This window comes from Urtica dioica, chromosome 1, assembly GCF_054948205.1.
Source record: "Urtica dioica subsp. dioica isolate 48M chromosome 1, U.dioica_male_clone48M_v1_H2, whole genome shotgun sequence".
Taxonomy (NCBI): domain Eukaryota; kingdom Viridiplantae; phylum Streptophyta; class Magnoliopsida; order Rosales; family Urticaceae; genus Urtica; species Urtica dioica.
In genome coordinates this window covers 60686281-60698355 of record NC_142756.1, presented here as the reverse complement: position 1 = coordinate 60698355, position 12075 = coordinate 60686281, and the positions used below count along the sequence as shown (strand labels likewise).

The window sequence follows — 12075 nt, the reverse complement described above, 5'->3', positions numbered from 1 at the left end:
TCCTAAATTTTCCAATCTCAAACCCTAATTTTTCAATTTTCATTTCGGGTAAGAGATTCTCACCTTGTGGTAGTGGTGGCGGTCGGAGTGGTGGCTGCGACGGGGTGGGAGAGAGAGAGGGTAGTGGCGGCGGTCCACGTGACGGAGGCTGAGAGAAAGAGGGTCGTGGCAGCGGTCGGAGGAGCGTAGTGGTGGCGGTCGGAGGCTGAGAGAGAGTGGTGGCGGTGGCGGTTGGAGTGGTGGCGGTTGGAGGATGAGAGAGAGTGGTAGTGGTGGCGGTCGGAGTGGTGGCTGCGACGGGGTGGGAGAGAGAGAGGGTAGTGGCGCGCGGCGGTCCTCGTGACGGAGGCTGAGAGAAAGAGGGTCGTGGCGGCGGTCAGAGGAGCGTAGTGGTGGCGGTCGGAGTGGTGGCGGCGACGGGGTGGGAGAGCAGGAGAGACTGGGAGATAGAGAGAAATCGCAGAGGTTTTAGGTTTTTTTTTGTGTTTAAATGAAAACCCGTCGAGCTGCTGGTTTATAAAGAGTTTTGAATTTAGGTGCGACTTTGTCGCACCCAAAGGTGTCTTGGGGTGCGACAAAGTCGCACCCAATGACTTGTCTCAGTGATTTCGGGTGCGACAAAGTCGCACCCAATGACATTTGTAAAAAAAAGGGGGGAAGTTTGGCCGCGGATAAATTTTAGATCATTTAGGTGCGACTTAGTCTCACCCAATACTTTGGAGAAAGTATTGGGTGCGACTAGTCGCACCCAAATTCAAAAAAAGTCGCGAAAATTTTTCAGCGCTTAATTGATTTTTGGGTCCGACTAGTCGCACCTGAAAGTCTTTTTGGTGCGACTTTTAGGTGCGAATAGTCGCACCCAAAAGTCATCCGCACCGGAAAACTGTATTTGTAGTAGTGACTCTAGCCCTATGATTATAGCTTCGTATTCGGCCTCATTGTTGAAGGCATGAAACTCGTAGTGGAGGGCGTACCATAACTTTTCCACGACGGTATTAGTTAGTATGATGCCGGCGTCAACCCCTTGAGCATTGGATGTTGTCAATGGTGCCCACAAGAAGAGTTGTAATCTTTATTTTGTACATTTGATGTAATAAAGTCCCATGAAAACTCTTGCTTGTAATTGCCTATTCATTCATTAATAAAGTTGAAACGTTCATTCATTCTTTCTTTGTTTGAAGCTTTATGATAAAACCTTAGTCTTTTAGTCCATAAACAAACTTAACAACTTACGAAGAGACAAATGTAGATTTGCATGAACAAACTCTTCGTAGTTTGCTTAAAACGATATATTCGCAATCTTAGGGTCAAAGGACTATTGACCTCAGTACGATTTTTAGAAGAATCTATGATGTCTGGTTATGAGGCATTGAGAGTTGGAGACTCTATAGTTCTTCTAGGTATCTTCCGAAGGTACTGAATTGACCAGTGCACTTCTAGAGACAAGATAAGAACAAACCATTTAACCTCTTATGTCTCGAAGTCACTATGTATGAATTGCATCATGCTTACCTTAATCCTGAAATGAGACATGTCATTTCACACCTTAGTATTCTCATTTGAGAAAGTCAGAGTTCGGACTCACTATGTGATTCCGAACAAGGCCTATTGGTGAAGTACTAAGTTGTGAGAATGTCATGAGTAACTTTGTGAAGTTCTCATAGATATGGAATTCATGTACAAGATTGCTGAAATGCAATGTATGTCACCTCATGCTTTGTTCCTTGGAGTGTGAATAAATGAACTGGCCAGTGTCCAAATTGAGTCCTGACTCTTTTGGATGAAACAATGTGACTTGTTAACTCCTCGTCAATACATTGTTTCTAACTTATTCACAAGCGACAAAGGAGTTGAGGAAATAACAGCTAGAAGGGTAAAATGGTAATTTAGTAAATCCCGACTAGCTGATGACATTCATGAAGGGTAAACATAGATAATATTTAGTGGATCCGCTCATCATAATTAATTCGAATTCTTGAGTAGAAAATAAATTCATTTGAACCGAGAGATTTTCAGTGTCAGCTCTTTAAGGGAGTCAGTTGGCATTAAGCTAAACTTGAAAAAGGTTTGTGAACTTTTGAGTCCAAGTGTTTAGCTCAAGCTTTGTTCATTTGGGTCCATGAGGTCACTGCCACGAATCACATCGATAGGAATAGTTAAACTGGAAGCTAAGTCAAAACAAGAACGAAAATAGTTAAAAGGGTATTTTTGTCTTTTGAGACAAAGGATGAAATGAATGTCAATAAATTTTTTGACAAGTTCATTTGATGACTTAATGTCACTCGGCCATGACTTGATCATTGGGCCTTGTGAATTAATTTCATTTCATAAGAATTTTATTGAAAATTCTAAATGGGCCTTTTCTTAACAAGTGAAGAAAATTCTAGAAGCCTTTTTCTAGACATAATAGGCGCCCACTACCCAAAGAGAAAGGGAAATTATTTTGTGCATAAATGTATTTAGATACTTGCCAAAAGAAAAAGAGGAAACAAATTTGCATAAGGATGCACAAGGTATTTCGGCCAAGAGAGTAATAGGCAAGCCAAGGAACAAAAAAGGAAACAAATCCTAGCCTTCTAGAAGGCTGTCTTGGGCGCCCAAATGGAATAAGAAATAAGGGTTATTTTGCTCATGAATATGTGATATTCTATAGAAGAGGAAACTACCTTATTGAAGGTAAGACCTCTCCTATAAATAGGAGCCTCATTCTTCTCATTCCATTCATTCCACACAAGTTAGAGATTGAGAGACTCTCTCTCTAGACATTGTGGCCGAAAATCCTCTCTCTCTCTCTCTAGTTTATTTTCGATTTTTTCTTGTCTTGGCACCTAGGTCCTCACTCGACCTAGTGTTTAGCTCTGCGACTTCGAGACTCGTTCTTAAGTCGTAGTGTTTAAAAGTGCCCACTCACTGATTCCTTCTTTTCGAGTGATTTAGTGATAGAAACTTTCGTGGTTGCTCGAGGTGCCGAAGAAAGAAAGAGAGACGTGCTGCGAGGGGAGACGAGCGTTGCAAACTTTCCAAAAGCTTCTTCAAAGTTCAAGCTTCAAGAAAGGTTAGAAAACTCTTAGCTCATATTGTTTTTAATTACATGTACTTGTTTCTTTGTCTAGGTTAGTAAAAACTGTTTTTACTTGAAAAGAAATTTTTAAAATTCCGCCGCTTCCCGAAGCGTTTAATCTTTTTCTTAAACCCTAGATCAATTCCAACATTGGATGCTCATCTACATGTAATTCCCGTATGGAACCCATCTGGTCAACCTTTCTTTTTCGAACCAATAAGTCGTTGGTTCGATCCCGTACTCACTAAATTCTCGTGACCAAATCGTTATGCGAGACAATGTTCTCTTTCAAAGAGCTTTACCAATCGCATGCTCAGTTCGTACCGCGATAGGGTGGGTTTGGAAGTAAGGACACAACTTCTTTGCTACCATCACGAGAACCAGAGATAAATTCTCGATTTCGGTGTAGATTGTTTCAACATCAAGTATGGCCTTTCTCACAGATCAGAACGTCGCTTACTGCTCTTTCGGAGATGGCGAGGTAGATGTAGAGCATCTCATCTTCTTTTGGTTTAGAAAGGAATGGTTGAGACCTCAAATAAGCCTTCATCTCTTGGAATGCTTTTTCATAATCTTCGGTCCACTCAAAGCCGTCCGTTTTCTTTAGAGCTTTAAAGAATGGCTGACACCTGCGGTTGCTTTTGACTTGAAGTGTGTTAGAGCAGCAATACGACCAGTCAGGCTTAGTACATCTTTGACTCATCTTGGATACTTCATATCAAGTAGTGCCTTGATTTTCTCGGGGTTTGCTTCGATCTCGCACTGGTTGACGATGTAACTGATGAATTTCCTTGACTCAACCCCAAAAGCACACTTATTGGAGTTGAGCTTCATTTTATAGCGGCGGAGGATTGTGAACATCTCTCTTAGGTTATGTACGTGGTTGGTAGCCTGTAGGCTTTTAACGGGCATGTCATCCACATTTACTTCTTTTTTTTTTTGCTGATTTGATCGGTGAAGATCTGGTTGACCAGTCGTTGATATGTAACAATAAGGGCCTCGATCAATGGCGACGAATTTCATCTTGATTTGATCGGGCTTATGCATGCGAATTTGATTGTAGCCTAAATAGGCATCCATGAAACTGAGTAGTTCATGGTCGGCCATGGCATCGACTAGTTGTTCAATACGTGGGAGTGGGAAGCAGTCCTTGTTGCATGCTTTATTAAGATCTTTGTAATGTAGGCAAATGCACCATTTTCCGTTAGGCGTCTTCATTATTACGGCGTTGGCTACTCAATTGGGGTAGTTAGCTTGTCGGATGAAGTCCGCGGCGAGAAGTTTTTCAACCTCTTCATTTATGGTTAGGTATCGTTCTGGGTTGAACGTCCATCTAGCTTGCCCTTTTTCAGTAATGTTTTTGTCGTCATTGAACCGGTGCACTATGACCTCGGGGTCGATACTAGGCATGTCGGCATGAGTCCATGCAAAGACATCTTTGAACTCTTGGAGGAAGGCAGTGAGTTAAGTTTTGATGGCGAGTGAAAGTTGGGCGCCGATCTTCACAATCTGGTCAGGTTTGGATTCGTCAAGGATGACTGGAGTGAGATCGTTGGAAGTTTCGACTTTTTTGGTCTCATCACGAGGGTTGAGTTCCCCAAACTTCCTTGCTTCTTCCAGGTTATATGGATAATCTTCTTCCAATAGAAAGATTGTATTCACCATTTTTCCAGCAGCTTTGTTGTCGACACCTTGGATGTAGCATATACTGGCCTGGGCCTGATCACTGGCCATAGTCCCGATTCTCTCTTTAGTAGGGAATTTCACCTGTAGGTGATAGGTGGATGTAATTACCTTTAGTCTGTTGAGCATGGGATGCATGATGATGACGTTGTACGGCGGTGGCTGGTCAACCACTAGGAAGGGAGCCATGTTTACAATTTCGATGTCCTCAGGAGTCTCAAAGGTGACCAGTAATTCGATGATGCCTTCGGTCATGATTCTCTCTCTAGTGAACTCAAATATGGTTATTTGGATAGGAGTCGGGCATAGCCCCTCGAGTTTCATGCGCTCTAAGGTGATCTTGAATATTAAGTTGGCTGAGTAGTCGTTGTTGATAAGAACTCTCTTCACCAAGTTGTTGGCCACCTGGGTTTTAAGGACGATCGCATCATTTTGCTGGTGCACATCGCTTTACCTGTTCATTGGTGAAGTACATCGTCTTGTGGGGTACGAACGGAGGTTCCTCGTAGGTAAGGTTGATGTGGTCAGCGGTGCCTTCTTGAGACACGGACTATGAATTTTTTCCGTTGTTGAGCTGAATCACCATCTTTAGGACCACCTACTATGGTGATCACAATGTGGAGCTATGAATTGATGGTGGCAACATTTATGGTCTGGTTGGTTGCGACGACTATTCCTCTTCTCTTACTATAGGTGGGGTCCGTTGCGCCAATCATACACAACACAAACTCTTTGAGCTCACCCCGTTACATCAGATTTTCGATTTGCCTCTTTAGTTGAAAGCATTCAGAGGTCAGATCAGCATGATCTCGATGGAAATCCCAATAGTTGGACCGGTCGCGAGTCGCGAGGTCTTTTTAATTGGAGCCAAGGCGGTGAACTTTTCATCTTCCAGCGCTAGGATTCATTTCGGCGTCATGTTTAATTGTGTGAACGAGGAGTATCCCTTGAAGTCTTCCGCAAGACGCGGGTTTTGGGACATGGGAGGTTGACTATTGGAAGTCTGACCTCCTTTGTTTTGTCTCTTTTGTGAGTGGCCTTGCTCGTTGCTAGGCCCATCTCGGCGGCGAGAGCTTTGGTTGTTACACTTTCAGCCCTCGAGGTAATCTTCGACTCCCATGAAGGTCTTGGCTCGATTCATTAACATGACCATGGTAGAAGGGACACGACCGAGTCGCTGGTGCGCAAGCCCTCGATGATAAGAGACTCGTCACTCTCTTGCCTAATTGACCACAAGTACATCCTGGTCTTCTTTTGGACCATAGCATAGCAAGGTGTGCCAGGAACGTGTCATTCAAGTCTTTAAACGATTGGATGCTACATGATCTTAAGTTTTTGAACCACTCGAAACCTAGTCCGGCGAGTATGAGTCAAAAAGCTTGGCAAATGGCCCCGGGAGTCACATCATGCATCGCCATTCAGGTTCCCCAGTGCTAGATGTGGTAGGCGGGATCTGCTTTTCCATCGTAAGGGGCTGGGTTCGGGATCATGAAGTTTTCCGTGCAGATATCGGCCATTATTTGGGCCATAAAAGGCGAATAGTTCACCTTGACGACCACGTAGGTGTTGCCGCCTACACCGTATTCTAGGAGGTCACACACTTCGTTTTGAAGGCTGTGGATCATGGTGACCATGTCGAGACCGGTGGTCGGAGTGACTCCCTGTTTGGGAGGAGTCACTTGTCCCATTTTGTTTGACCCTTGGTCCGTGCGGCTATTCCCGTTAGTAAAAACTGCAGGAAGAGTGTTAGGTCGAGAACTTAGTCGTTCTCTTAGGTCTTCACCACGCTCATTCTATTGGGCGGTGAACTGATCCCTAAGATCTGGGTTCGCAGCGCGAAGGCGCGAGCTTTGTCTAGGACTTCTTGCTCATCACGTCCCCTGACTTTCTACAATGCCTTCCCTTTGACCAAGTCGGTCATGGACCGGGCATTGGGAGTTTTCTTCTTGGGAAACGGCATCTCACGCGCACCCGATATTTGAAGTGCGTGTGATGTGCTTGAGGAGCGCGCGTCGCGTGCGTGTGCTCTTCTTCGCGGATGGGCTCAAGCTTAGAGTTTGGCCCGTTTCAGATGGGCCTTGGCTTGTTTTGGGCTTTGATGGCCTTTTTAGTGGTCAGGTCCATTAGGCCTCAGAGTTCGAAATTCGACGCAAATTACGTTGAATTTAATGTTTCAATTTCAATTTTCTATGGCATTATTTGTACATTTTAGAGTGTAATTAACTTGGCTCCTCATCTGGATCAATTGCCAATCAAAAGTTTGATGTAGTTACAAGGTATGAAACTTGAAAGGTTTGCTAGGGAATTTTTTTTGCTAAAAAAACTTCCAAAATGCAAACGTCATTTAAGTTTATAAAAAAACTAAATAAACAAAAATGATTCTTAAATAATTGATTAGCAATTTTTTTATTATATATAACAATGTTTCTTTTTTATTATTGAAATTCAGAAAGTAAACTACTTCTTTTTGTGTAGCACTACGTAGGCATTGTTCAGGCACTTTGTGATGTTTGTGTGACTGCTGTGGTGTTACAAGAACTATTTAGGGAAATGGCCTTAGGTAGTAGTCTTTTTGATACTTTTGACCAAAATGTTGTGGTCATTGTTTTTGGACAAAAATACTACCTAACCATGTGAGAAAAGTCTTAAGTGCCCTTTGATTTTTTATTTTGTTCATTTCCATCAAACTTCCTCTCAGCTCTCTCTCTCATCGTTCATTGTTTCACAGCTCTCTCTCTCCTCGTTCATTGTTTCAAAGCTCTCTCTTTTTTCTTCTCTCGTTCATTTAATGTTAAAAAAAAGCTTGTCTTTTTCTGTTTGTCATCGCCAGTGGTTTGTCCGTCGTCGTCATCGCCGAAGAGGTAAACTTTATCTCTTCATATTAGCGAACGAAATCTGGGAATTTATGGGTGGGTTTCGTTCGTGTTTGTTTTTTTGTATGAGTTTCGTTGTTGACGTACGGGTTTCGTGTTTTGTTCGTGTTTATTTCTGGGTTTCATTCGTGTTTCTGGGTTTCATATTTATGGGTTCGTTCCTGTGTTTGGGTAAAAATAGTTTTTTTTTTTTTTTTTGTCGGAGCTGACATACAAGTCTACAATTTCATTTATTGTAGACATACAAGTCTACAATTTCATTTATTGTAGACTTCTATGTCTACAATAAATGAAGTTGTAGACTTCATGTTGGCGAACGAAATCTGGGAATTTATGGGTGGGTTTCGTTCGTGTTTGTTTTTTGGTATGAATTTTGTTGTTGACGTACGGTTTCGTGTTTCGTTCTTGTTTATTTCCGGGTTTCATGTTTATGGGTTTCATTCGTGTTTTGGGTTTCATATTTATAGGTTCGTTCGTGTGTTTGAGTAAAAAATGGTTTTCTTTTGTATTATCGGAGTTGACATACAAGTTTACAACGTCTGAAATTGTAGACATACAAGTCTACAACTTCATTTATTGTAGACATAGAAGTCTACAATAAATGAAATTGTAGACTTGTATGTCTACAATAAATGAAATTGTAGACTGGTATGTCAGCTCCGACAATACAAAAAAAAATCATTTCAGAGTTCCTCCAATCCTTTCTCGGTCGATCTCTTGGTTCGGCGGTCTCCTTTGGCTCGGCGGATGTTCTCAGGCTCGTCGGAGCTTCGTCAAAAGCTTCTCTGATGGCTTTTCCTTGTCTGGAGTCGGTGGAGCTCGCGTCTCCTTTGTCTCAGCCGAGTCACGCGGCGAATAAAAGAGAGACTCGGAGCTCGCGATTCTCCTCTTTCCGGTCGGAGTTCACGCGAAGATTGGCTCGGACTGGACCGAGCTCGGAGTCGTGCGTCGGAGGCAGAGGACGGCTCGCGACAAAGCGGGTTTTGGCCGGACTTGCAGAAACTCGGGCGGTGGTTATAGCGTCGATTTCACCAGAAAGTTAGGAGAGAGAGAGAGAGAGAGCGGGAATGTAGAGAGAGACTGTGGAGAATTTTGTTTTTTTTATTATTAATTTATTAGTTTTCACGTGTGTGTGTGGTGTGAATATATTTACAAAAGGGTAAAATTGTACTTCCTCAGCTGACCAACTACTATTCTTGTCCAAAACATGGATTTCCATATTTTGGTCCAAATTATGAAAAGTGGTAGTACTTAGGGCCATTTCCCAACTATTTAGGCGTATGGGCTATAGGTATAGAACTTACTATTTGGGCCTACATAAAATCCCATTAAGAGTCCAGCTTACTGTTTGGGTCTTCATAGTTCATATATCTCAAAATGTTTTTATTTTCAATTGTTTGGAAATAGACATCCCAACTAAGCTCAATAAATATACTTCAATGTGGAGTCATTTTTCCCCCCAAAACAATTAGTGTTTTATAACGCAATTCGTCATAGAATACTAAGATCGATTTTGTCATAAAAAACAATTAGTTTTGAAAAAAGAAAATAATGTTTCCATTTTGGTAAAAAATAAAAAATAAAAACATTGAAGAAAGTATTATTCATGTAGTCTATTCCCTAGTTTTTTTTTTATGTGCTTCCTAAGACTAAAGAAGTGTATTAAAGAAATCTCACAAGAATCATCTATCTGAATGAAAAAGATTGTGTAGCTTAATTGAAAGGTTTCAAAGATTACATCACCTTCATCATGTGTTCACACTACTACAAATTTAGTTTTCTGATGCGCATGACTATCAGGTGCGACTAGTCGCACCTAAAAGTCGCATCTAAATGACTTTCGGGTGCGACTAGTCGCATCAGATTGTCAACCAGAAGTCCAAAAAATTTCGCTAAATTATTTTTTTCTTTTGAGTATCAGGTGCGACTTTGTCGCACCTGATTGTTAAAAAAACTTTCAGGTGCGATTTTGTCACACCTGATTATTTAAAATTTTAAGCGGGCCAATTCTCTCCCTCATTTTTTCATTCAGTTTTACAATGGCAAAGAATTTAAAAGAAAAGAAAGGACACGGGAAAGAGAAAGAGAAGAAAGAAAGAAAAAAAAAGAAGAGAGAAAGGGAAAGGGAGAGAGGGAGCCGAGAAAGAGAGAGCCGAGAGAAAGGGAAAGAGAGAGAGGAACCTGAGAAGAGAGAGGATTCGGCGCGCCATCACCAGCCGTGACCCATCCTCCACCGCGCGCTTCTGGCCGAGGAAAAGAGACGTCGCCGGGAGTCGCGAGGACGCCGGAGCAAGAGCGACCACCGAGGAAGGAGTGAGTGGTTGCCGGAGAATCTAATTCCACGAAAATAAGGTGAGGAAGTCTCTTTCTCGGATGTATTTTTGAGCTAGGGTTTAGAGCTCATAATTTGGGGATTTTGATTCCGGGATGATTTCTAAGCAATAGATTGTGTTTAGTTGATCTTTGGACCCGATTATTGATGTTGAGGACTTGAAATTGGTGATTGGTTTCGGATTTCTTGGTTGTGGTTTGAATTTGGCCGAATTTGTGAAAAAGAAAAACTGTTTGAACTGCCTCTGTAAATTGACGTGGACAGACCGATATGATCTGAGTTCTTATTTTTGGATATTTTTCATGGATAGTAGACTGTATGAGCTTTCTAAAATGACCAAGAACATGTAAATCCATTGAGTATTGAATGGGTTATGAATTTCCAAAGTTTGTGTTTCGCAGCAGTAAAACGGGATTTCCAGAATTGTAACAGTGAATTACGGGCTGTTTTTGAGATAGCTATTCTTGTCGTATATATGCTTGTAATATCTCGTTAGAAAGCCACATGAGTCTACTTCATTTGCCGCAAGAATCAATCGATTTCAAGTTTTGTAGCTCGAGTTATGATGGCTTAAGCGCTAGTGGGTCAGGCTGTCGGGAATTCTTTTGACTTGTTTATATTTGTCGAGCGTTCGATTCTTGTGAGACCGACGCCGCAAAATCCGAGGAGGAAGAAGGAGTGAGGGTCCGTGTTTGCTGATTCGCGTGGTCCGATTTTGATTTTTCTCGCCGTGCGCTCAGCCCCAGCTCACTCTCCGCCGTGCGCTCGCCTCGTCCCGAGTCTCTGCAGGTTAGTGTTTAGTTTAGAATTTGTGATTAGTTTGTGAAATTGTGAAATAGTAATATGTTTAGTTTAGTTTAGTTTGTGAAATTGTGAAATTGTAATTAGTTTAGTTTGTGATATACTAATATGTTTAGGTTAGTGTTTAGTTTAAATTTGTTTTTGTTTTAATTAGTTTTGATATATTGTAATTTATCAATTAGGAATTGTAATTAGTTAATGAAATTGAAATTAAGATTAATAATTTTAATAATGTAATAATGTGATTAGTTTATCAATTAGGAATTGTAATTAGTTAATTGATTAGTAATTGTAATAATGTGATTAGTTTAAATTTGTTTTTGTTTTAATTAGTTTTGATATATTGTAATTTATCAATTAGGAATTGTAATTAGTTAATGAAATTAAAATTAAGATTAATAATTGTAATAATGTAATTAGTTTATCAATTAGGAATTGTAATTAGTTAATTGATTAGTAATTGTAATAATGTGATTAGTTTAGGTTAAAATTAAGATTAGGTTAAAATTAGTTTAGGTTAAAATTAATATATAATCAGCATATTAATTTTTTTTTAAAAAGATAAAGAGCATCAGATGCGACTAGTCGCACCTGATAGTCAAGACTTTCAGGTGCGACTAGTCGCACCTGATAATAGAAGACTTTCAGGTGCGACTTTTCGCACCTGATAATCAAGAGGATTATCAGGTGCGGACTTTCGGGTGCGACTTTGTCGCATCTAAAGTCGCAGCTGCAAGTACTTTCAGGTGCGACTTTTGCACTTTCAGGTGCGAAAAAAGTCGCACCTGATGCTATATTTTGTACTAGTGTCAAGCTCTAGGAGGCCCCGTATGATTATGAGTTGTAACAAGCTCATTTGACTTGATATGACTAGCTTATTGTGTTTCTTGAAAATCTAAGATTGATATAAATACCTTATTTGTGAAGAGAGTGCAATTAGAGTTAACCAATGCTCAAATCTACGTTAGTGTTCACACATCTTGTTCAAAGAAAGATTGATGGGATAGTTTGTTGGAACAAATACACATTGAGTTTAAGATGAGCATGAAATGTCTTATTTCTTAGGTCTTTAGGCGAAACAAATGAACGATGATAGTAGTTATATATCACAACACAAGTATGGTAGAAATTGGGAAATAGTTCTATATTTAACATTCCAATCATCACAAGCACCAATCATGTGAATTTACTAGGCGTTGATCAAAATCTCCGTGGAAATATGATTCATTAGAAAAATAACCAATTTAAACGTTTGATAATCCTAAATAGTCAATGTTTGGTAAATATTAAGTAAATAGTCAATTTCATATATTTACAAACGTAAA

The 12075-nt window shown here is 40.7% G+C and overlaps 1 protein-coding gene across 1 annotated transcript; it reads right to left on the bottom strand.

Moving 5' to 3' along the window:
* Positions 1–3349: 3349 nt before the first annotated feature.
* Positions 3350–3895, bottom strand: LOC149408360 (uncharacterized). The gene is made up of 3 exons (XM_089625239.1): positions 3774–3895; positions 3503–3690; positions 3350–3426 (listed from the first exon to the last, which is right to left on the bottom strand). Exons 1-3 carry the CDS (start codon positions 3893–3895, stop codon positions 3350–3352), a joined length of 387 nt encoding a protein of 128 aa, XP_089481365.1.
* Positions 3896–12075: the final 8180 nt, after the last annotated feature.

Coding starts and splice junctions, on each gene's coding strand:
- LOC149408360 (XM_089625239.1), bottom strand. CDS start 3,895: ATGAAGCTCAACTCCAATAAGTGTGCTTTTGGGGTTGAGTCAAGGAAA. Junction 3,691..3,773: donor AAGGCACTACTTGATATGAA/GTATCCAAGATG, acceptor AAGCAACCGCAG/GTGTCAGCCATTCTTTAAAG. Junction 3,427..3,502: donor AGTAAGCGACGTTCTGATCT/GTGAGAAAGGCC, acceptor TCGTGATGGTAG/CAAAGAAGTTGTGTCCTTAC.